The 26,307-nt window shown below is 43.4% G+C and overlaps 1 protein-coding gene across 1 annotated transcript in view; it reads left to right on the forward strand.

Annotated features, from left to right (window-relative positions):
• LOC117366379 (V-type proton ATPase subunit S1-like) overlaps positions 1 to 26,307 on the forward strand; it is a 124,263-nt gene that overhangs the window by 92,328 nt on the left and 5,628 nt on the right. Inside the window, exons 7-9 of the mRNA XM_033957669.1 lie at positions 6,295 to 6,539; positions 13,707 to 13,760; positions 16,318 to 16,570. Of these exons, the coding sequence (XP_033813560.1) occupies positions 6,295 to 6,539; positions 13,707 to 13,760; positions 16,318 to 16,570 (552 nt within the window). The remainder of the gene's footprint in view (positions 1 to 6,294; positions 6,540 to 13,706; positions 13,761 to 16,317; positions 16,571 to 26,307) is intronic.

A 26,307-nucleotide genomic window follows, 5' to 3' on the forward strand; every position in this document is an offset into this window, starting at 1 on the left:
GGCTTTCTTTAGCTAACCTACTTATCTGGGGCTTTCCACTTCTGCAGCTGCCCTTTTCACGGTCCACTTTGCGCTTGCACTCTCTGGGGAGGGGGGGTTGGGTCTGGGCTTGGTGGGGTAGGTGTGTCTGGTAGTTTTGTCTGGGTGGTGGCTGGGTGTTTCTTGGGTGCTTGTTGTGCGGATTGGTGTGTCTGGTGAGCGGTCTGGGTGTTGTTGCTTGTGGGGTTTTTTTTCATTATAAAATATGGCTGAGGGTCTAGTCCGGCTTATTATTCTTGTGGGTTCTGGGGTGGGATTTGTTTGCTTGCCCCAAGTTTTGGCCTTTTGTTGTGTATTGCTATGCCTCTCATTGGCAATTTTCTCTTGGGAGAGGCTTGTTCATGCTTGTTGTTGCTGTTACTCTCATTCTGTGTTCTTTTTGATAATGTATAAGTTTCTGTACAGACCATGGTTGCTTGTCTGGACCTTTTGCCATTCTCAATAAAAATACTTTGGAAAAAAAAAAAAAAAATAAAAAAGAAAATTTTCACTGCCTGTTTCTATTCTGACCATTTATTCCATTTCATGGTTATTGCAAAAAAAAAAAAAAAAAAAAAAATTTTACATGAGGGGGGGGGGGGGGGGGGGTGTCAAAAAATGATGGGCCCCGGGTGCCACATACCCTAGGTACGCCACTGGCAGTAACCATTATCTCTTTCTTTCTCCGAGAGATCCCACGTGCCTATCCCACGCCTTGAATTCAGATACAGTCTCTGTCTCCACCACCTCTCTGTTCCATGCATCTACCACCCTCAGATTACTCTGGAGCCTATCACCTCTTAACTTCATCCTTCATTGCAGAGTTTCCTTTCAAATGAAAGAGACTCGACTCATGCACATTTACATTACGTAGGTATTTAAACGTCTCTATCATATCTCCCCTCTCCCGCCTTTCCTCCAAAGTATACAGATTGAGATCTTTAAGTCTGTCCCCATACGACTTATGATGAAGACCACGCGCCATTTTAGTAGCCTTCCTCTGAACCGATTCCATCCTTTATATATCTTTTTCAAGGTGCAGCCTCCAGAATTGTAAACATTATTCTAAATGAGGTCTCACCAAAGTCTTATACAGGGGTATCAATACCTCCTTTTTCCCTTAGCACCCTTCTAGCTTTCTCCATCACTTTTTCAACCTGTTAGGCCACCTTAAGATCATCACAAACAATCACACATACTTATCTCCTATCATCTTACATAGGGATACCAGATGTCTGGATTTACCCAGACATGTCCTCTTTGTAGAGGACATGTCCGGGTGTCTGGATGGCTCTTCAAAACCCGGCATTTTGTCTGCGATTTGAAAAGCAGATCATGTCAGGATGGGTATCCGCACAGGCATGGATGCTGTCCCAAGACGAGCAGGCTGAGGTGGGCGTGGTGAGGCTGGGGCGTGGTGTGGTGTGGGTGGGGATGGGTGAAACTGGGCGGGCCTGGGGGTGGGTTCATGGTTCCAGATTTTACATATGTAAAATCTGGTAACCCTAATCTTACATCATTCTATTGTTCACTTTCCTACATTTCATTGCCCTCCCCTTCCTTCCTAAGTGCTCTGAACCAGAATTGTGCCACTCTATATCACCTTTGTGGCTATATCCTTCCCACTCCCCTCTGGTGGAACATGGGAAGTCAAGTAAGCATGGCAGGAAGGTGCCAGTATTTGAAGGATGCCACCTCACCTAGCTTATCCAGGTGCTAGGCCTGCATGCCAGTGCTGCGCACTGTGTCACTTCCAACAGGAAGTCACCAGAGGGGGTGGAACAAGGCAGTGCTGAAGATCAGGCCTGTGGAAGAAGGGTTTACATCAGTGTCTCTCAAATTGTGCGCCCCAAAGAGATTTCAGGTGTGCCATGAGGGATTCCAGAATTTTACTTTATTTTTTAAATGTCCCTTCATAAGTATACAGTAGAATAGATGACATGTATGTCAAGTACACAAAAGTCTGTCAATGTTATGAACATCTGTGTGTGTAACCGCCCAGAGAAGCATCATTCTTTGACATGATTGGTCTTTGAAAACTAATGGCAAGCAATTTTATTTTTATTATTTATGCAGTAGTTATCCTAAACTGAGCAGCAAAGCAATCAGGGCTTTGTTACCGTTTGGATCTTCTTATCTTTGCGAACTTGGATATTCAGCTCTGACAGAAAATAAATTGAAAAAAAAGAGAACAATTGTAGATGGTGAATGATGAAATATGTGTTTGCTTGTCGACTATCGAGTCGCGTTTTGAGTTAATTTACACTCAAAAACAAGCACATCCATCGCAATGATTAGCAATTCTATTCTATCTACTTTAGTTTCAACGTTGTTACAATAACCCATACATAACTTAAAGAACTTTACATAAATAACTCTCAAATTTAATTTTTGGTGGGTTTTGCAATTTTATAATTTCAATTATATTGTGCCACGAAAACACTAGTGTGCTGGAGCTAAAAACGTTTGAGAGACATTGGTTTACATCAACAAACTAGTGGTTGAAATGGAAGTACTGGATTTGGGGTGGGAATGATGCACTGGCAGCAAACTCGGGGAGAAATTTGCTCCAGAGGGAAGGAGAGCAGCAGCACAGGGGACAAGTTTAGCTCCGTCCCTGCTTACCCTCTTATACTTTTTGTGGAATAAAGTTCAATAGCGACAAAGATATATTCATGGAAATCTATTATGTAGCCAGAAGACAGTAAGTCCAAATGTGTCTATCCAAAGGGCAGTATCGTGAGTTCTAAGATCAGCTTTGTCTAGACCAGGGGTCTCAAAGTCCCTCCTTGAGGGCCGCAATCCAGTCGGGTTTTCAGGATTTCCCCAATGAATATGCATCGAAAGCAGTGCATGCACATAGATCTCCTGCATATTCATTGGGGAAATCCTGAAAACCCGACTGGATTGCGGCCCTCAAGGAGGGACTTTGAGACCCCTGGTCTAGACAGAAATGCAGGCGTTTGTGTTTATTTTCAATTACACTCTAATTCTTAAAATTAAGTATGCCTTTCAGTTTATATAATCAGTTGGGTTATCATGTATGAGACAACAAAACAGATGGCAAATATCTTTCTAATTGCATTCTTGTATGAAAAGGTGCACGTGTTCCCTCTCTATGTGGAAGAAACTGAGAAGTTTAACTTTTGCCCTTTGCACTTGGTTCATTCATTAGCATGAGTGGAAAAAATAATCCACTTTGATTACTTGCTACAAGCTGGACTAGAGATTGAGGAATTCACAGGACACTCTTTTTTCAGTTCACAGATTTTATTCATTTTAATATATGGAAAGAGGAAATGTATGAGTATGTCCTCTCCACTACAGCTGAGATATTGGAGGAATTCAAAAAGTTTTATGAGGTCTTGTTCACAGGACACTCTTAACTTAAATTTGGAATTTGTTACTATGGTCTGTTAAGATTTCAGCAAAGCCTTTGATACTGTTGCTCGTTGGAGCCTTATGAATGAACTGAGCTTCCCTGAGGATGGGTCCACAAGGGGTGATCCCGATCAGAACTGGTTGACTGATAAGCCACTGCCTGCTCTGCAGAGAGTGGCAGGTAAAACGCTAAAACAAAGAACCACGACTATAATTACCACAAGTAGGGACCCCCTAGACCCGCCCAATTCTACCGATCGCTGCCCTGTTACGCCCAGCCCCGCCCCCAATCCTGCCCTAGCCCTGCCTCAGCCCCAATGTTTGTAGGACTGAGGTGTGCTAGGCATATATGATGGATCATGCTGGTTTCTTGTCTGCCATCTGTTACTAAGCTAGAAACGGTTTGCACTATGCTGTGATTCTGTTAATGCGTTATAATCTCAGTCAATACTCTGGCATTGGTAAACCATTCATAATACCACAACTATATCTCTCAATGCCACTCTCTCTTCTTAATAAATTGCTTTAGTCAAACTATCAGGGCTTCAGACATGCCATTTGGTCACCACACAATTTTTGTGTTTGCTTGGTTGCCAAAATTCTTCTCACAATTTTTTGGATTTTTTAAAAGTGCTTCATTATATCTCAAACTTATTAAAGTGCTTAATGTCAATAACTTAACCGTTATAAAAACTGGTTAAAACTTATCTTATTATATTCTTTTTCTTGATGATCTTATCTCATCGGGAAAAGGACCTGTCATATCCGACATGTTTCGCCGACAGGCTGCTTCAAGAAAAGGTCCCCCCTTCACAACTTATTCTGCACCATCTCGATCCACATAGAAATTTTGGATAAAAAAATCTCTATGTGGATCGGGATGGTGCAGAATAAGTTGTGAAGGGGTAAGCGCCTGTTTTAAAATGTATAATTAGACGTTGGCTCCTAAATAAATTAAGGTATAAGAGTTTAAGAGATAAATATTTTATATGTTTCGTAGGGGACCTTTTCTTGAAGCAGCCTGTCCGTGAAACATGTCGGATATGACAGGTCCCTTTCCCGATGAGATAAGATCATCAAGAAAAAGAATATAATAAGATAAGTTTTAACCAGTTTTTATAACGGTTAAGTTATTGACATTAAGCACTTTAATAAGTTTGAGATATAATGAAGCACTTTAAAAAAATCCAAAAAATTGTGAAAGATATTGAGTAGGGGCTAGTGAAGAAGCCATAGCCAGTGAGAAGAATTTTGGCAACCAAGCAAACACAAAAATTGTGTGGTGACCAAATGGCATGTCTGAAGCCCTGATAGTTTGACTAAAGCAATTTATTAAGAAGAGAGAGTGGCATTGAGAGATATAGTTGTGTGATTCTGTTAATAGCACAACCGTTTTTTTAACTTTACCCCTTCCTAACTGAACAACTTTTTTTTTCTAATTAAAAAGAGTACAGGTCAAGACATATCCTGTTTTGCATACCCTGCTAGGTTTAAACCTCCTGTTTGGCATGGTTCCCACAATGTTTGTCACCAGGGCCGACTCAGTGTCTGGAAAGAGACCCTGGAAAACATGTTTTTTTCTATAATACTCTGCTACTAAGGTTCCAATGTGCTATGCATTTTTTCCCCACACACTTGGGGGTAATTTTATAAGACGATTTGAATGTAAAAGATGGATTTATGCACATACTGTATATTATAAATTATGTGCATACATATGTGCTAACATTTAGGGGGCATTTATCAAAGGGTGCTAAGTGCGTTAACTTGCACAGTCACATTAGCGTGGCCTAATTGCTAAAGACGCCCATAGGAATGGGTGTCTTTAGTGCTTAGCATGTGCTAACACAATTGCATGCGCTAACACGTTTAACACCCTTTTGTGAATTCGCCCCTTAGGATTGTCTCCTAGCAGGTTGCAATGGCACTGCCCGCCATCTAGGTGCTATTTCTGCAGAATTTCTACCAGTATTTTATAAAGACATAGACAGTGGTGTAATAAGGGGGGGGAGGGGGGGACCATCCCAGATGCCATCTTTGCGGGGGGGTGCCGGCACCTCTCCTCCCCTTTGCCGCCCCGTGTACTTCTTTAAATGTTTACCGGCGCAAGCAGCATCTTCCACTTGCTGTTCGCGCTGGCCTCAGCTCCCTTATGATGTCACATCCTGGTTGTGGGATGTCAGAATGCCCACAAAGTAGATAATGTCAGGGGATTTTCAGTGGCACCATCTAGAGTAGCACCATCCAGATAGCGGCAGGATATTATCACTCTGCACTGGTACTATCTGTATACTGTAGTTAAGTTGATTTATTTAGGCCAGAAAAAATGTTATCCTAAATTAAACCACTTAACTATATGGATAGTGGTTGAATATTGCTCCTATCTGCATAGTCACTTGCAGTGAGGGCTTTGTTACCAGAGAATGTGGTGAAAGGAATTAGCTTAGCAGGGTTTAAAATAGATTTGGCTCACTTCCTAAAAGAGACGTCCCTAAACCGTTATTAAAATGGATATGAGGAAATCCACTATTTAATCCTAGAATAAGCAGCAGAAAATCTGTTTTACTCTGTGGGATCTTGCCAGGTCCTTGTGACCTGAGCTGGCCACAGTTGGAAACAGGATACTAGGCTTGATGGATCTACAGTTTGTCCCAGTATGGCAGCTCTTATGTTCTTATGCTTTCCATGTATTTTTAGTGCTACTGCCTAGCCATATAATGGCTTTGAATATACAGTGTATATATATATATTTTTTGAACACCAGTGTTACTAAGGGTGGGTGGAGAGAGCGCAAATCTAAGGTTCTTACCCCTCAGCCCTTCCTTGTAGCTGGAGTACTTCTTCCTGTGTCCCTTTTACTAAAGGTTAACAGCAAATTAATTCATTTTATCGTAGGTTCCCATTCATACAGCTGTTGTCTCGCATGCGGGAAGACAGTTAATGGCAACTGAGGTACAGTCCCCCACAGATCCTTATCGTCCATTCAACTGGACCAGTGGAAATGAGACATGTATTCTGATATATGCCACCAACTTCACTGTCAAAGTTGTCGGACGCAAGCCATTTTATTTGGCAAATGAAACATTTATCTCTCAGGATGTGGACGCAAGTTCATCTTATTGCTCGGACGCTAATACGACGTAAGTAAAATCAATATGCTTCAAACAACGTAGAAGAAACATGACCTTGCAGAAAAACTGTTTTATTTTCTCTATACAGTGGTATCTTGGTTTGCGAGCATAATTCATTCCATAAACATGCTCGTAATCCAAAGCGCTCGTATATCAAAGCGAGTTTCCCCATATGAAGTAATGGAAACTCGGATGATTCGTTCTACATCCCCCAAAGAAGCCTATGTTGCACTCAACTTCAGTGACTTAATACATCTCTCCTCCCCTCCCCCTCCCCCCCCCGACCCATATCCCTTCTTCTCTCTTCTTGTGGTCTAACACTTCTCCCATTCCCTGTTTCGGCATTTCTCCCTCTTCTTCACTCCCCTCATCAACTAGATCCAGCATTTGTACTCCCCTCTCTTTCCATCCCCACAGACCATCTTTTCCCTTTTCTTGTTCCCCATCCATCATCTTTCTCTCTTTGCTTTCCCCATCCCTCCCATTTTCTTTCTCACCTCCGTGGTTTGCCTTTGAGCCTGCCTTAACAGCCGCGGTCAGATGAATTGGCTCCCACCAGCATCGCAGCATTCCCTCGGCCAAGCTCCACCCCCTTTTGCTTTCACTTCCTATTTCCAGCGGCATGGGCGAGGCGGTGGTGCCGGCGTGGGTTGGTGCGTGCTGTTTGCCGCTGCCCGCTGGAGGTAAGGGTTTGGGGTGGGCCATGGGGGGAGAGAGGTGTGTGCTGTTTGCCAGTGCCAGTGCCGGTGTCCGCTGGAGGTAAGGGTTTGGGGGTGGGCCGCGCGGAGAGAGAAGCTGGTTCCCGGTGTGGACGCGCTCGTTGATCGAGTCAACGCTCGTTTTGCGAGTTAAAGTTTGCTCATCTTGCAAAACTGAGGTTTGACTTTAAGTGTATTGTAGTTTCTTATAGTATTTTCTTTCTTTTTTTAAAAAAAAAAAAAATAATTATTTTGAAAGCATGTTTTAATTGAAAATAATAGCTGCACTGTGCCAGGAAAACAGTTCTCCCAAAGGATCAAAAGGATGTCTAGCCAATAACATCAAAGAGGTCTGATTCACCCACTCTAAGGTTAGAAGATGGCCTGGTGAAAAGCTATTTGGAAAGGCAGACTATAAAGGAAGTTGGCATTAGAAACTGGAGATCTACAGCAGAGGGTGTGTGGGAGGCCAAGTAGAAGCAAAATGAGAGATAATGAGCATTTAATGAAGTGCTTGGTGCCTACTTACTTTCAAGCTGAAGACGGTAATGTCTGTCTCATTCCTCTACACAGGAGACTGGTTATCCCCTTTCAAACATGTACAATCATTTTAAATGACATCAACCCCCTAAAGAAAAGGCGAGGGAATCACACTGAATGTGCACGAGTGTGATGTCAGTGGCAAGAAAAAAGAAGCCAAAAATTCTCTGCTCCCAGTCTGAAATAGAGGTCTGCATGGGAACGGAGATCACGGGAATCCCGCAGGAATCCCACGGGAATCACCCTCTGGTCCACGGGACTCCCATGGGGATGGAAGGCTTTAGAAGCAGGGTTCGTCCATGTAATATAATGGACACGTCAGCCTTAGTAAAAGAAGGGGTTTATAAGTTAATTACCTGAACAGAAAACAAAAAAAGGGTTCCACCAAAGAGATTCCACAAGGAAAACAGCAGCGCAAACACAAAAGAAACTGTGGAATTGATGATCCTGTCAGAAGTACCATATTTTCACATAGATAACGCGCACCCGTGTAAAACGCGCACACGGGTATAGCGTGCAAAAAACACATATTTATGTACATAAATTTTTATATACCGCGCACACCCGTATACCGCGCATGCTGCCCGACTCTCCTTTCGCCCGCCCCAACTCTCCTCTGGAGACCCTGACTCTGTTTTCGCCCGCCCCGACTCTCCTTTCCTCCTTGAAGTCCTGTCCCTACCCTGAAAGCCTGATGCCCCCCCCCCGACGTCCGATTCACCCCCCCGCAGGACCGCTTGCACCCCCACCCCGAAGGACCGCTCGCACGCACCCGCACCCCCACCCTGAAGGACCGCTCGCACCCCCACCCCGAAGGAGTGCTCGCACTCCCACCCCGAAGGACCGCTCGCACCCCCACCCGAAGAACCGCTCGCACCCCCACAGCCTCACCCCCCTCCCCCATGGAGAAGCTGTCTACCTTGTTTCCGGATGCCAGCGAGCCCAGCTGTTTCCTCTGCCGGCGGTCCCGCCCCTTCTCTGAGCCCTGCTGTGCTGCTTTTTCTTCCGGCGGTCCCGCCCTTTCTCTGACATCAGAGAAAGGGCGGGACTGCCTGAAAAGGAAGCTGCGCAGCACAGGGCTCTGAGAAGGGGCAGGACCGCCGGCAGAGGAAGCAGCTGGGCTGGCATCCGGAAACAAGGTAGACAGCTTCTCCATGGGGGAGAGGGGGAGGCTGTGGGGGTGCGAGCGGTCCTTCGGGTGGGGGTGCGAGCGGTCCTTCGGGGTGGGAGTGCGAGCGCTCCTTTCGGGTGATGAATCGGGCGTCGGGGGGGGGGGAACTATGTAAAAAAAATTTTTGTACAACGCGCTCACGCGTATAACGCGTAAGGGTATGCGCGGTTTGTAAAAACCACGTATAACGCACGCGTTATATGCGAGAAAATACGGTAATTGCTGCTTTTTATGGGGACGGGCGGGGATGGAGGTAATTCCTTGCGGGGACGGGTGGGGACGGAGAGGATCCTGGCGGGGACGGGTGGGGACGGAGAGGATCCTGGTGGGGACGAGCGGGGATGGGTGGGATTTCTGTCCCCGCGCAACTCTCTAGTCTGAAACACTTGTTTGCCCCAGTTTCACAGGACTCAGTGGACTACTAGATTCACTAAAGTCCACAAATCGGTCCTATTCGTGTCCTATCTGCTTCCGAGTCATTCTGGCCGATTGAGCCAGTAAAAGCTTGTCCAAGCAAACGATCAAATCGTAAACACGTGCCCCACGTCTCGCTGTAACATCGATCGACGCGCGTGCGCACTGTCTCCTTGTTGGTTTTGAAGCTAGCATGCGCTGGCTTTTCAGGACTTCACTGTGTAGAAATGGGGTGGGGTATAATCGCGGATGTCATTGGCGGGCTCCGAATGCGTCTACCGCATAGCATTGTTGACGTAAAAAATGCAATATAAGAACTGTAATTTTTACCAACCTCTCTTTTTTTCTTAAGTGCTGTTGCAAGCTGTATAAGCTGTGACCGTAGCTTTTTGAAAAATTTGTTGGAGAGGTTTAAGGAGAAACAGCATCGGAGGTTTGTGAGCGAGCAGTGGAATTCTTCGAGTTCGTCCTTTTTTTACAGATCGATCTCGAAGTTTACTGCGCGCTTCCAAACAACTTAACATTTCTCTCAGGAAAAGAACTGTTAAGTTGCTAGAAGGCCCAACAATTAACAGCAGTTGAATGCGCTGGGATCACGCGCTGTTATATACAGCCTACGAATCCCAGGAGGGTGTGTGGCTCTTTCTGCCGTGAAGCACGAAGCAACCAAAGGTGACCCCATGACATCAGATGCACGCAACAAACTAGCTGGAAGAAAGGGGGGGGAGGGATAGCTGGCCCTTAAAAGTTATTTTTTATTTTATTTTTTTTAATTTGGCATTGATATATGAAATGTAGAATGTGCAAGGAGAGCACGGGGTTAATCCGTGATTTTCTCGCCATGCGCATTACAAATCCGAGATTCACTCCCGCGCTCGTTATACGCATTCCAAAAAAAAAATCAAAAAAATATTTCTAACACTTATGTACATGAAAGTTTACATATATTTAAAGTTTAGATATATTTGGGATTTTTTGCGGGGTAGATATATATATTTTTATGGGGTTCTTAACATGCCCGCGGCAGTTGCTAGGTAGGAATAGTTGGCGAGGACGTAAAGTGACTGGTCCTCAGCAGTCAAAACTTTTTGGATCGAAAAGGTTTCATGAATCGATGCCTTAAGAAATTTACATGCCTTTTTACTCATTTGCATGCGCAGATCGGATTGGGTGCGGATGGGGTCTGGAGGAAGGTTTAGTGAATCGAGCCGTAGTAGGAAAGTGAGTGCAAACCGAGCGGTAAATGATCGGTTTGCCTAGTGAATCTAGCCCAATGTAAAAAAGCAGCTCGTTGGCTGAAGCTCAAAACGCGGACGGTGGGAAATGCCGCAGGAACAGTGCAGACCCCCCCCCCCAGTCCTCAAAACTAACAACATGCAAATTATATGCGCACTGTTAGTATTGAACATTGGGAAGTTAAAGGGGGAGGAACGTGCATGGCTCATGCACAGATGAGTTTTGGCACCAGTCTTCTATGCTTTGTGGAGGAGAGTGTGGTGCAGTGGTTAGAGCTACAGCCTCGGCACACTACAGTTGTGAGTTCAAACCCTGTGCTATTCCTTGTGAGCCTGGGCAAATCACTTAATCTTCCACTGCCCCAGGTGCATCAGATAGGTTGTGAGCCCACTAGGACAGAGGGAAAATGCTTGAGCACCTGAGAGATTTGCCTATGTAGTAAGCATGGGAATTTTGCTCATGCATATTCATTAGTTAAGAACCACTAAGATCAGACTGAGGTTGCTAAGGTGACTGAGAAAAGATACTGAACACTTCAAATGACAGCCTGTCTTCAGCACACAAATATGTGTTATTAAAACTGCATTCCAGAGGGTTCTCATAAATCGTTAGTCTGCTTTTCTACCTGTTTGGCCATCTTATGATCATCGCCTATGATCGGACTGAAATCCAGCTTCTCTTTTATGCACGAAAAGTTCTTCACCCCCCTAAAGCAGTGTATCACAAACTGTGTGCCACGGCACAATAGTGTGTCGTGGTGAGATTCCAGGTGTGCCACGAAAGAGACAACTCAGTCACTGCTGGCACCGGCGCCGGTGCCTCTCCTCCTCTCTGCCCTGCCCCCCCCCCCCCAATGATGGAGGGCTTTCCAAAACCTATCAGTTTGTCCAGGTTTTGGCAGGCCCCCGAGCTCAGGGTAGCGTCTACAGGGCCTCTGAGCATGTGTGGAAATGATGACATCACCGATCGACATCCACGCATGCTCAGAGGCCCTGTAGACGTAGCCCCAAGTTTGCAGCAATGGAAAGAGTTTGCAAAACACTCACCTAAAGTTTATACTATTCACTCCATTTTTTGCCGCCCAATTTCACGATCCTGCATTTTTTTTTTTAACCATTAATTCTTAGCTGATAAATTCTGAACCATTCTTCAGGCTTCGCTAGGCCCTTCCTCGTGTTATCCACACCATTAGGGATGTTTACCCTATTGCAGATTTTGGTATTATCTGCAAAGAGGCAAACCTTACTAGACAGTCCTTCAGTAATAACGTTTATAAAAATGTTAAAAAGAACTAGAGGATGCAGATGATTTCCTTGCTTGACAGGGAGCGGGTTCAAATCTGAGACTGGATTTTCTACCTGAAAGAAGTTTAAACAAACTTGGAGAGCATTTTGGGACTCCCTTGCTCTGAAAGTACATAGTTACTGAACATTTAAAATGATTCTCTCTTATGGCATACATCCACCTGTCTCTGAGTTTTGCTGTACACTTTTATCGGGAGGGTGGGAGAGTGGTTGGAAGAGGGTATAATCTTATATACTTAGCATTGTAAGCAATAGTTGTATTTTGTGCATTTGTTTGATAAAAAGATTTAAAGATAAAGTAACAACAACAACAAAAAAAATCCTGGCTTAATAACTGAACCTTGCGGCATATCACTGGTAATAACCCATTTCCACAGAGTGGGCTCAATTTAATAATAATAATAATAACTTTATTCTTTTATACCGCCATCACCAGCAGTTCTAGGTGGTTTACATAAAAGAGAAACCGGACAATCAGTGAAAATACAATTTACCTGTATCCTCTGTAGCCTTTTACTCAAACCAGTTCCTAACCCAGTCAGTAATTTTATGGTGCATACCGAGGGCATCCCTAAGAGGTTGACAAACTAGGTGATACCTGAGGGCCTCACATGTTTAGATGAAGGTTGTGCAAAGAAGTGACTGCATTTGCATTATTGCATTTGAAGTTACCTGATTCCCCCAAAGAAAATACAGTAAAACCATGGATTGTGTGCGAGTGTTTTGCAAGATGAGCAAAATGTTTTATTAAATTTTAGCTTGATAAATGAGCGATGTCTTGCAATACGAGTGCGTATACACACAGCACGTCACCACAACTGAGCTGAAGACACTGCGAGGTCTTGCAATACAAGTACGTGGTTCATAGACAACCCCGCGAAAGACAAAGGCGCGCGCCGACAACTGAGTGCAAGACGGAGGTGCGCGCCGAAAAAAATTACAGTTTTTAGGGGATCCGATGGGGTTTTTTGTTGGGGAGCCCCCCCCAGTTTACTTAATAGAGATCGCGCCGGCGTTATGGGGGGTTTGGGGGGTTGTAACCATCCACATTTTACTGTAAACTTAACTTTTTCCCTAAAAACAGGGAAAAAGTGAAGTTTTCAGTAAAATGTGGGGGGTTACAACCCCCCAAACCCCCCACAACGCGGCGCGATCTCTATTAAGTAAAATGGGGGGGTTCCCCCCCACGCCCCCCCGTCGGAGCCCTAAAAACAGTAATTTTCTGCGGCGTGCGCCCCCGCGCTGTGCTCAATTGTCTGGGTGCGCCTTTGTCCTGGTGCGCTTTTGACCTGACACCCAAGTACGTACTACAGTACAGTATTTTCTATCAAAGTTTTTGGGTTGTGGGATGAATCGTCTTGAGTTTCCATTATTTCTTATGGGGAAATTCGCTTTGATATACGAGTGCTTTGGATTGCAAGCATGTTTCCGGAACAAATTATGCTCGCAAACCAAGGTTTTACTGTATTAAGATTCATGAAACAACTTGTTTCATTCCCCCCCCCCCCCACAGGAAGCCTGCAGAAAACAGAAGGGAAGGGGCCAGCACCCAGAAATTTCTCAGGTTTCTCTAGAGATCCACAGAATCCTTCCCATCATGTTCTGAAAAGTTAGATTTCTATTTAAGTATATGACTCGTACCGTATATCTTTGTCTTCTTTCAACTGTATTCCAAAAACACAGTTTTTTTCATTTGGATTTTTTTTCTGAGTTCTTATAAATTGCTTGATTGGCATCATAAGGTTTCATAGTAATTAAGATTCACAGAAGGTGCCTGCAATTTACTTTATAATTATTTTCTTTTCCGTTTTAGATTGTCCTTAAAATATACTAATCTTGAGAACATAAACACGAGCTTAGAAGTAAGGTATGTCTTCCTTTTTGTTTTTATCTTTGTGTATCACAAACTCTTGCTGATAAATTGAGATTTGATGAAGATGTGCCTTCTTGTGTCCGTATTGCAAATGTTTATAAAATGAAAAGAAAGAAGAAAAAAAAAGTATTTACATTTGTGAGTGCCTATAAAAGAAAAGATTGGAACATACAACATCTCTTGATTTGACCCTATGCAATCTGTTTTTAATCCATAGATTCTCCTAATTGATAAACTTACGATTAGTTAAACATGAAATCAGATGTGATTTGCTTAAAATCCAAATATAATTTCACTGTTATGCAGCATGTGTGCATACTTTTTTAAAGGAATGATTCAGTATGTATATACACCATAGACCAGGGGTGTAGCAAGCCCTCCAATTATGGAAGGGCCCAGGTGTGGACTGGGGGGGGGGAGGCACTATGAAATTGTGATGGGGCAGAGGGAAGGTCCTGGTGGGGAATGCTGCAAAGCAGCCCGTTCAGAGCGCTGCTGTCCTTGCTGTTTTTGGAGGCCTCGGAGGTACGGTATGTCAGTCTCATAGTGGTAGGGTTCTGCTGCACAGGGATGGATAGAAAGATGCTGCACATGGGGGGGAGGGGGGGTGCGGAGAAAGCGCTGCTGCTGGCCAATCGGGCAGGGGATGGAGTGAAATGCACGTGAATATTTAACACCCTATTCACTTATGCAGCCATAAGAACCTGGAACGGTCTTCCCACAACTATAAGGACAGAGACAAACTACTTCACCTTCAGGAAAAAACTCAAGACATACTTGTTTGACAAATTCCTTACAACTCAGTAACTCAGCTTCCCCTCCAAACCAAGAGTGACAAACATTAGCTTAACTATGACCATCATCTCCCAATAAAGGTCCAAGCCACATGAGAATCTACAATTGACACCTCCTTGTAATTGTATATTACATTACATTACATTAGTGATTTCTATTCCGCTATTACCTTGCGGTTCAAGGCGGATTACATCCAAACTAAAACAAAATTACATTCAAAATTTGAAGGAATAGAATAAGCGATGACATAGAATTTTAAGGTAATATATATTGGGTAAAGAGTTACCAAAGGGAAGTGGAGGTCTTTAGGAGATAAGAATAGGGTGAAATTATGGGTTTTAGATAACGTTTGGTAGATAAAAGAGTATTAGAGAGATCTAAGGGTGAATAGAGTGTTGGATATTGGGTTGGGATTGGTTGTGCTGGATAGATTTTATGTGTTTTTTGAAGAGTATGGTTTTAATGTTTCTTCTGAAGGCTTTGTAGTCTGTGGTCGAAGATAACAGAGTGGTGTTTTGTCTGTCCAGTTTAGCTGCTTTGGAGACTATTAGGTTATCATAAAGTTTTTTTCGTTTGACATCTTTGGATGATGGGTGAGTGAATAGTGAGCGGGATCTTCTGTGTCTGGTTGAGGAGGATTGATTTAGTATATACCATCCTTCCATGATAATGTAACTATGACTAACCTTTGCCTTTATAGGCCTCTTAAGGGTGAACTGTCTTGAACCTATACTCATTATCTACCTATGTAACTTTTACTCATTAATATGATGTAAATTTAATTCCCCTTATTACTATATGGGCCTCTTAGCTTGCAAATTACCTTGAATCTGTACTGGATAAGTGCGATTCAAAAATTCAGATTAGATTAGATCTTCATCATCCTGTACATGTTCTATATGCATTGCAAGAGGAAGAGGAGGAGGAGGAGGAGACAAAGGGAGTGCCTCCTCATCAGTGACTGATGTGGAAGAGGTGGATGGGCAGGCAGGGACACTCCGTATCTTCTGGAAATACATTGTGATTTCAGCCTGGCTCCTCTGTTTCATCATTTATTTAGATGTATTCATGTATATAGACATTGCTGCTTCTGCTAACTCCTTCACTTTCAAGTCCCGCACTATGGATGGGTTTATGTGAAACAATGCGCTAGCCTCATGAATTATTCCTATTTCGGAATACTTTTCTATATTACACTGATGTTATTTTAGAGTTACAACACCAGTAAGAAGTCTGGATACAGTGGTGTAGAAAAGGGTGAGGGGTGGGGGGTGGGGTTGAGGGGGAGGGCAGATTACCCTGGGAGCTGTCTGGGCAGGGGCATTAGCTTTGGCACCTCTCGTCCTCTCCACCTACCTACCTCTTCAAATCTTCTCTGGCTCTGAGCAGCATCTCCTCCCTGCTGCTCGCACTGGCCTTGGCTCACCTGAAGTCACTTCCTGATCACGGGACCAGGAAGTAACATCAGAGAGAGAGAGATGAGGGTGGCACGAGGAGTAGGGAGGAGGTGCTGCTGGCCAAGATTTCAAGAAATACACAAGTGAGAGGTGCACGCAGTGGGGGGGGGGGGGGGGGGAGGAGGAAGGGGTCGCACCATCCTGGACGCCTCCTTCCCTTGCTACGCCACTGTCTGAATAGCTTGTAACTCTTTTTTTTTTTTTTTAGATGTCCCTGTATAGGGAGTTGACCAGTCAAATGAGCACTAAACTTCTGGTTTTTGAGTTCTTTATTACACAGTTTTTGGTTTTTCTTTCAGATTTCTTCTGACTAACCAGTTCTACTCAGGATCAGCTAGAAACTGGTCTACGTTAGATTTTATTCAGATTTTTGAAGACGGAAATCAAGTTGCTGAGTTTAGCGTCAACCCGGCTTCAGCTCCTGCAGAGTATTCATTCCACTGTCAGCTGGTGGGAACCAGTGAGCAGGATGGTGCAAGACTGGTTTCTGTCAGTTTCGGTCCCGAGAATACTATCGCACAGAACTGGGATATTCTCATCACTGAATTCCAAGTGAGTACATGTCATCAGTTTGCATGTAATTCCAAGAATGATTACTTCTGCTGCACACACTGAAAACACAGAATCACAGACCAGGATGACTGAGGGGGATTGTTGGGACACCTTTAGGGGCCTTTTAATTAAGCCTTGTTAGGTACTAACTTGCTCCTAATATGGGACACCCTAAAGCATCACATATCAGTTTTGGTATGTGCACGTGCTAACCATACGTTAATTATTTTTTTGTAATTTTTTTGAGGGGGCATTTTGTGGCGGAGAGGGAACATTCCTGTGCTAATCAGTTAATTTACTAACGGCCAGATTTTGTATAGGACGCTTACATCAGATGCTACTAGGCACCCTAATTGAGATCAACTAGCGATGCCTAACTTCAGAATCTACACTCAATTTTTTAAAATGGGCCTAATTGGCATGGAAATTGACCACTCCGGTTTTCAGTCAATAAAAAAAAAATAAATTAAAATTAAAATAACCAATTATGAGTTTGGTACCAAACTCTTAGGATACCTAGCTACTCCTTAAGTGAAGGTGCCCTCTGATGCCTAACGAGTCCTACCTGAAAAGTAGGCATGGTTAGGGGACAGTGAATAGTTGTGGTTGATATAGGCATCGCTAAGCGTCTGAGTTAGGCGCTGGTAATTATGCCAAGTAAAACCTGGCCTAATCTATCGGGCGCCTACTTCTACGATGCCTAAGTGCACCTAGGTGCTGCTAGGCGGGATTCTAAAAGTGGCGCCTAGCAGTTGATTGATTTTAAGTTAAAACTCAAGGGAGGTGGGCGGGGGGAGGGGGTGTTTTGCTATTTTTTTATTATTCTCATGTTTGTTGGATGGATATCTTGTTTCGTTTCTTTGAAAGAGTGTCTTGGGGGATTGGTTTGGGGGTCTTCTTTGTTTTCTGTGTTCTTGATGTTGGGTCGATGTTGGGTCTTTTACACTGGGCCTCATTGTTTTTGCTTTTGGGGGTTGAGGGGGGGGGAGAGTGCTATGGGGTGAAAATGAAACATGAGTGCCACAATTTGTTATGTATGGTTTACTTTATTGTTGGTTTTCTGTTGTACTCAATAAAAATTTTTTGGAATTAAAAAAAAGAAATGGAAACCCCCCCCCAAAACAACAAAACTCAATACAGAAAAAACATCATTCCGAACTATCTCTTCCCACCCCCCCAAACTATTCCCAATTACTCTATCCCTAGCCCACCAAAACTAATCTCATCTAATCCTACCCCAACAGTAAAATAGCAACCATGATATAGTGGCCACATATTGCCACTATACTGTATATAGTATACTGTATATTAGAGAATGACACGGGGAAAAAATCTGTCCCCGTCACCGCCCCGTCCCCGGCCCACCATCCTCTGCACCGCCCCGTCACCGCCATTCCATTCACCGCCCCGTCACCGTCACTGCCATCCCTTTCACCGCCCCGTCACCGCCACTGCCATCCCATTCACCACCCCGTCACTGTCCCCGCAGCATCCATATAAGCCTTAGTACTCTAATATTTAGCGTATTCCATTCTTATAAATCAAAGTTCCTGCTGCTGAACTAGAGAAAGAGATGTTCAGCTGGCAGGGCTTTGTTTATAAATTTTTATTAACACAACTAATATACCACCATAATGTTTCCGACAGAGGACAAGTATGCAATAAATGCATTTTGCTGTTTCAATGCCAGTGCTCAGCAGAACAACAGACAGCAATATGGACATTCACCTTATGTAGTACTTTTTTAATATATAAAAATAGGCAAAATTAGTTGCTGTTTTATCATTATATTTTCTTGCCATTATAGTATTCTTCATTGATCATTTTTCTTTTTAAATTCAAAACAAATTCAACCTATCTTGTGTCCCAGCATGAATTCATGTTTCACTCAATTGGCTGTTTCAAGGGAATTAACCCTCCAACTTCCATTTGCAAAAATACCCAATGTTGTTCCTTCTATGAGCAATATTTAAATTATGAGGAACAACATTGGGTATTTTTGCTGAATTGTGTGACACCATTTGGGCTGAACATGAAGATTGAAAATGCCTGGTTAGCCCTGGACAGATGATTTGAACAGCCAGGAACCTGTCCTGGCCATTTAAATCATTTTGAATATCTAGTCCAATGATAACAGAATTAGGGTGATTATAGAAACATAGAACTTTGTTGATCACTAAAAACAGTGGAGACTAAGGGTCTATCAAGCTCAGCATCCTGTCTTTGACACTGGCCAGTCTTGGTCTTTGGAACTGCCCATTGTGTCAGAAGCAATAGGGATTAAGTGACTTGCCCAGGGTCACAAGGAGTGTAGTGTAGCTCTAACCACTGGATTTAGAAGTTGGCTTCTTTTGGGATCTTTAACTCATCATCGCTAGGACTCGAATCTGAGTCCGTGGCACCTAACATAGAATGGAATTAGTATGGCAAAATAATGAAGAATGGTCCAGCAGCCCCCACCCTCCCTCCACCTCACCTTATATTCGTTCCGAGTTTGCCGGCTTCCTTTTTCCCTAGCCGCACGCGTTCAAAAAGCCGTGCATTTAGCCAGCTCCCTCCCTCCACCTCACCTTAAATTTCGAGTTTTCCGGCTTCCTTTTTTCCGAGCCGCACGTGTTCAAAAATCCGTGCACGCGCGGCTGCGCGAGTCAATCAAACTTCTCCTCTCCTGCAACTTCCTGTTTCTGGTTGCGTCAGAGGAGAAGATTGATTGACTCGCGCAGCCGCGCGTGCACGGATTTTTGAACACGTGCGGCTCGGAAAAAAGGAAGCCGGAAAACTCGAAATTTAAGGTGAGGTGGAGGGAGGGAGCTGGCTAAATGCTACGGGCAGGCGGGCGGTGGCTGCGGGGACCGCGCGATCCTTGATACCTCACTGCAGAGACAAGACCATTCACCGCCCCGCGGGCGGTGAATGGTCTTGTCCCCATCGCCGCAGCGACTGCTAGTTTTCTTCCCCGTTTTCGGCGGGTGACCCGCGGCTAAAATGCGGTGGCCGCGGGTAAACCGCCACCGTGTCATTCTCTACTGTATATCAAAACCTGTCTCCAGTCTGTCCCTCTCTTCTCCCTTTTTTATAACAACATTGATTTGTTTGGCCATAATCTATTCATTAGCTATTGCCAGAATTTGAGAATGAAAGTCTTATCTGGATGATTCCTTTGAGCATAATTTTCTGTATCTTACCTTGCAACGTTTCTCAGATGACAAGTGATATATGAATCAAAAAAAGCTATTATTAGCTCTGAAGAATCAGACTTTTTAGTTCTGTTTTGGATTTTCGTGCTGTGCATACTTTGGTTCATGCCTTTGTTTACAGCGGGATCATGTCATCAAATCAACATCGCTTGCAGACCCTTCAAAATTCAGCGGCTCTGTAGAGCAAAATTATACAATCATGTCACTCCTCTATTGATTCAATTGCACTGGCTTCCTGTCCAGTTCAGATGCCAATTTAAAATCTTATGTTTAACATTTAAAGCACTTCATTTTTCTGAGCTAGTTTATCTAGCATTCGCTACCATACCGTATACTTCCGCTCGTGTTTTGAGGCCCTTCGACACTAATATACTTGTTCTTTCCCCTCCTAAACTAGCTCATTATGAATCCACTCGAAAATCAACTTATTTTTTTTATTTCCCCTTTTTTATGGAATAACCTACCTCCTTTTTTTTAGAGCAGAACAATCATTTTTAAAATTTAAGTCTCTTTTAAAAACACATTTCTTTAAAATGGCTTTTAACTGCTCTCTATGGGAAGACTGATTCGAATTACATGGCACAATTGGATACTATGGGGCTCATAATAAAAAAAACCCCAAATGTTCAAAATGTGGCCTAAATCGGTACTTGGACAATCAAAAAGACAGATCGTCCAAGTACCGATAATCAAAGCTGGTTTTAGACGTATCTAAAACCAGCTTAATCCTTTCCCCTGCCTCTGAACGCCTAGAGCGAAAAGAGGCATTTTTAGAGGAGGGGGAAAGAGCGGGAGGTGGGCTGACCTAGATTTAGTCGTACTGCAAGTATAACCAAAAGTCTAGGAGATCGCCCAGTCAGAACTTACACGTTTTCACTTACACCAAGTCAAAACAGGTATAAGTTCCGAATAGGGGCCGCTGAACTTAACGCGGCTGCCACAATCAGCTAAGCAGCCCCGGAAATCTGCCCACCCCCCGCCACAACGATCACAGCAGAAGACATGCCTAATCTCTCCTGCCGCGAACCCCCCACAACAAAATCCTAAACCGGCAGGAGGGAGCCCAGACCCTCCTGCCAAAGACGGTACCCCGACACCCCTCTGAATACCGGCAGGAGGGATCCCAAGCCCTCCTGCCAATGACAGCCCTCCGACATCCCCCAACGAATACTGGCAGGAGGGATCCCAAGTCCCCACAACCCCCTAAACCCCCCGAACGCCCCCCACTAACTTGACCCCACCACTAATTTTTTCAGTTGGTCGGCCAGATGCGTCCCTGGTCTGTCCGGTCAGCAGGCCTGCCATCCTCAGAATGGCGGGCCTGCCCTTTCCCGGTGCATTGTGGGATGCACTGGGGAGGGGCCTAGGGTCTATTGGACCAGGCGCTTAAGGCCCTCCCATAGGCCTTGGCAACTGGGCCAACCAGAATTTTTTGGTCGGGAATATGGAGTAGGGTTAGACCTAGTGGCAGTCTGGCTGAGTAGATTGCTGAATGTGCAGGTAGGCCATTCTAAAAAAAAAAAAAACCCTCAATTTTTTTGAGAATGGACATTTCCCTGCTGCCAATTTCAGCGTCTACTGACTTAGGCCAAAAGGGGACTTAGACTTTTTTTTTTGATTATGTCCCTCCACGTGTGATTGGTTACTTGTTCGGTTGTGGACTTTACTTTTAATTTTGGCGTTCCTTTCGCTCTTCATTTAGGTATAAATTGTAAGCCACTATGACCTTTTTGCAATGGCGGAGTATCAAATCATTAATAAACATAAAGATAAAATTTTTCTTGTTATGGTTTGCTTTGTAATACTGTGTGAGATGGCTAAGCAAGTAGGTATAGAGAGAGAAGTCTTTGTAAGTCTTTGTTCTCTGTCTTTTGCGAATAATGTGAAAAGTGAGTCTATTGCTGGACAGGGAAATATATTCACTTGTACTACGATGTAACAAAATAAAATTGCCCATGTATCTAAAAGCATTGCCAAGATACTGCAGCTCTCTTTGAAATAAGCGTGCTTTCAGCTCTAGTGCATCTCAACGGAACTAGTAATACATTAGTTACGAACAATAAAAATACATCTCTGGGTTGAAGCAGGAAGAATTTGATTGACTCTTTCATTTGATGGAGTGCTCTCATCCCCTAATTATACGGGGATTTAACCAAATGTATAGTTGTGCCTCCAGAGAGTAAGAGGACAAAAAAAATCCCTGAAGAGCAACCTTTGACAAAACATCTGTTCTTTGGGAGATATTCTGCAAAATAAAGAGATATCTATGGCAGAAAAAAAAAGACATTTGGAGAGAGCAGACAGAGATGCACCAAACCCCCATGCGTTTTTATCTTGATCTTATCGGACCATAATCCTTCCTAGGTCTTGAACACAAGTGCTCGTTCTTGTGTGCCTTTGATATAATGTTTATTTTTCTCGTTTCTTCTTGTCTCCTTCTCTAGTCTATCAATTGTATGATGCTCCTTTCTATATAATTTAGGGGTCCTTTTACTAAGCCGCGCTAACTGATTTCGTGCCATTAACTGATTTAGCATGCGCTAATCGATATAGCGCACAATAAATGCTAAGGCGCCCGTAGAATGTAATGGGCGCCTTAGCATTTAGTGCGTGCTAAAATCGATTAGCATGCTCTAAATAGGTTAGCTCGCCTTAGTAAAAGGACCCCTTAGTCTGTAAACCTACTTGGAATTTGTCTCATGAAAGATAATAGGGGGGGGGGTTCGAGCTGCTGGCAGAAGTGGTGGATGGGCACCTTAACAAAACAGAACCTAATGAGACATTGTTCATCTGTGGGAACTGGCCCTGGCCTTATATGTCCTCTGATAAGGTTGCCTCTTCCTGTCATGTGTGTCAGCCTAGAGGCCTCTGGGAGATTATATCAATCTGACCCTGGCATGGAAAGGCAGATAGACCCTTAGTGCAGGGAAACTGTTTTAAGTAGCCCTGATTGATATATTTTAAGTTTCAAGTAGCCCTGATTGAATCATGGCTAGCTAAAAGGTGTTAATGCCTGATTAAGAGGGTGCTTATGACAAGGGTGCACAGATCAAGCCAGAGACTTAATCCCATCAGGTTTCTCACCCTCCTTTGTTAATTAAATTAACCATTGTTTCAAACAGTTTGCAAGTTCTAAACAGAAAGATACTGGGAGATACAATATTTTCTCTATTCAGAATAAGATTCCAAGGTATAAAAGCCTGCTCTCTGCAACACACAAGTATCTCTCTCTTTTTCTATGCAGCTATCAATAGCTCTCTCTTTTTCTATGAAGCTATCTTTTGGCTCTTTGCTCGGCACTCTGGTTCTGTCTTGGCTCTCCCTCTCTCTGTCTATACTTCCCTTTTTTTATCTAACACGAAGCTTCCTAGAACTACAAGCTTCTATGTCCCTCTCTGCCTCTGACCTCTGTAAGGCAGTGAGACTGCTTGCTCTCTGCTTAAGTGTAATGCTCTCTGCTTAATTGTAATGCTTATAAATATTACTTTTCTGTAAGACTATTTCTATAATATATTCTTTATGCAATCACCTCTGGTCGTGTCTATTATTCTACTTCCTGGTGAGTCATCTGTGAGGGAACTGAACCTGGGACCTAGCGTTTGTCAGTACGCCTTTCACTTAACCCCTACCACCTAATATTGTGGGGGCCACTTTCAAACTGACAATGTGTGCCTGCTGTGGCCCATCTACTCTAGTTAGTCATATCGGCTCCTCTATTACACCAACAACACCCTGTATGACCCTCCCCGGCACACAGGTGGACTGCAAAATGGGAAGCCACAAATGCTGATAAACTCAGAGACATTCATTGTGAAACAAATGGTCAGTCAGGGACACACACACACATACACACACACACATAAAGTGGTCTAGTTACTCAAGAAAGAGACGGCAGCCACAGCGTTCTAAAAGTTGTGTGTGTGTGTGTGTATTTTAGGTGAATCGAGGTCACTATAAAAATATGGGTTTCTTCAGCTATAATTACTCAGCAAATCTAAACCGATATCCTCTCTAGGAGATGCTTGTTATTATTTCAGGACTCACAGCTCTGTAAAATCCAAAATACATCCATTTCAATACAGAAATAGTTTATAGCTTTTAAGACATTTAAAAACATTTATGTTGCATAATGAAATACTGGGGAAACGTCTAGCTAGCCTCTATATCAGCTCTCTGTTAAACATCTCTGCTTTTCAGGAAGCAAAATATTCCTACATTAATCTTTAAATTACTTTATATTATATATTCAGGATAGCCATTAACATTGGTTTGTGTATCAGAAAGACTTTCTTGACATTTAGACTATGAATAAGCTTGGATGGTAGTGAGAAATACAAATAAAATAATGTAATGTCCACAGTAATCTACTTTAATATATGCAAATAAATGTGAGCAAACAGCACAGATGCTTCATGGCAAAGATAGAGTAACGGATTGTTTCTGGAAGTATTTCTCGGAATGATAGGCTAATGAGATGATTCTGGAATGAGGATCTAAGTGTTGCTCGATGGATAGTGAGAGGTTAGCAGGAGATGGCCAACTACCTCCCACTGAATATTGTTTAACTGGCCAAACGTGACTTACCCGGCCGAGAGTTGTTCCCGGCTGGCTAAGTCCTGCTTAATATCGAGGGGGGGGAAGGGGGGACTGTCATTAAACAAAAGCAGCAACATTACAAGATCACATCATTCAAAATGCCTGTGCAAATAAATGTCGTTTCAATAGCTTTTTGAGACCAGTTCTTGAGGTACATAGCCATAAGTTATTGGTGCTGCAGAAGAAAATAGGGTCATGGATTTGATATACCACCTGTTTGTGGCCTACTTGGTGCTCTGTACTGCATGATACTTTTCTAGAAAAAGTGTCATCCCTGATTTTGATCTCAGACTACGATTATTAAGGTACAAGATAATGCTTACTTCAACATCCTTGGTGCATCATGGTACAATATCTCTCTTGCCTCCTTTTTGGGGGGGACTTTTGCAGAGGCCGCTTATAGTGGCTGCTCTTCCTTTGTTATTTGCCCAGTTTTCTGCGTGGTCCATGCTTACCTCTTCTGAAAAGGTGTTTTGGGGCAAATGTTATATGCTAGGGAAGAAATATATTCTAACTTATTGGACATCTGTAGAGGCGCCCTCTATTTGGTATTGGGGGAACAAACTGAAGGTGTTGATGGGCTGGGAGGCTAGAATGGCGTATCACTCACGCAGGAAAAGTCGTGATTTTGTAAAGATTTGGACTCCATGTCTTGCCTCCAAGGGCCCGTGGTCGTATCTTGTACAGACTTCAGTTGAGTGCACACCTATCTGGAGAAGTTTAGTTTGTGGGTCAGCGGTGGGGTGGATTGGTGGATGGCTTATTCATGTGGGTGTGGGGTTGGGAATGAGTGAGGGGGGGGGGAAGTTGGGTATGAGGGGTTGTTGAAAACTTGATGATTTGCCGTCTGGTTTTTCTCTATGCCTCGGTTTGACTTATTGTGTTGCTGAGCTTAACTATCTTTGGTTGGTTGTACTGCCTTTGTCATCAATAAAAATTGTTTTAAACTAAAACACAGGATTTTACACTTAATCCAAAACCCGACAGGTAACCAATGCAAGCCCTTCAGGACAGGAGTAACAAGCTCAATCTTTGCAATCCCTGTTATCATTCTGGCTGCAGCATTCTAGACCAACAGCAAGATACAGGGTATTTGCAATAGTCCAACCACAAAATAACCGTCCTAAAATCAGAAGGCAAATGTAATGGTTTCAGTCGACTCAATAATCTCGTCTGAAAGAATGTACATTGAACAACTGGCAATATCTGATCTTGCATACTCAAGGTACAGTCTGGAATTACCAAAACAAAACTGCAGACTGTGTACAAGATGCAGGCAAATTTTAATATGACAAGAACACAATATATAAAACCCTTTTACCAATAAAGGGACCCGACAGGGTCCGTGTTTCGGACAAACCTTCATCAGGGGTCCATGGTAAAATAGGGGGGCTAAAAAATGCCACAAAAAAAAAATATTGAAGAATCTCGACGGGATGCCTGTGTGTATCAAGTTCGCCAAAAAAGCCAACAGCTTTTTTTTTTTGATACGCTTTACTGCTGTTGGCTTTTTTGGCGAACTTGATACACATAGGCATCCCGTCGAGATTCTTCAATATTTTTTTTTTTGGTGGCATTTTTTAGCCCCCCTATTTTACCATGGACCCCTGACGAAGGTTTGTCCGAAACACGGACCGTGTCGGGTCCCTTTATTGGTAAAAGGGTTTTATATATTGTGTTCTTGTCATATTAAAATTTGCCTGCATCTTGTACACAGTCTGCGGTTTTGTTTTGGTTGCTCCTGGCTGATTTTTTCTGCAGATCTTTTTTGGATCCCCTTTTTTGTTGTTGTACAATCTGGAATTACCCCTAATGATCTGACCAGGTTTTCATTTAAAAAATTATGAACATCTTTCTAGCGCTCTAGCCCCATCTTTTTAGAGTTACGAGTATAACCATGTTGCCAGGTCATCCCTCCCTCAAACTAATGAAGGGAATTTAATC

Source organism: Geotrypetes seraphini, chromosome 9 (genome assembly GCF_902459505.1).
Source record: "Geotrypetes seraphini chromosome 9, aGeoSer1.1, whole genome shotgun sequence".
Classification (NCBI taxonomy): Eukaryota; Metazoa; Chordata; class Amphibia; order Gymnophiona; family Dermophiidae; genus Geotrypetes; species Geotrypetes seraphini.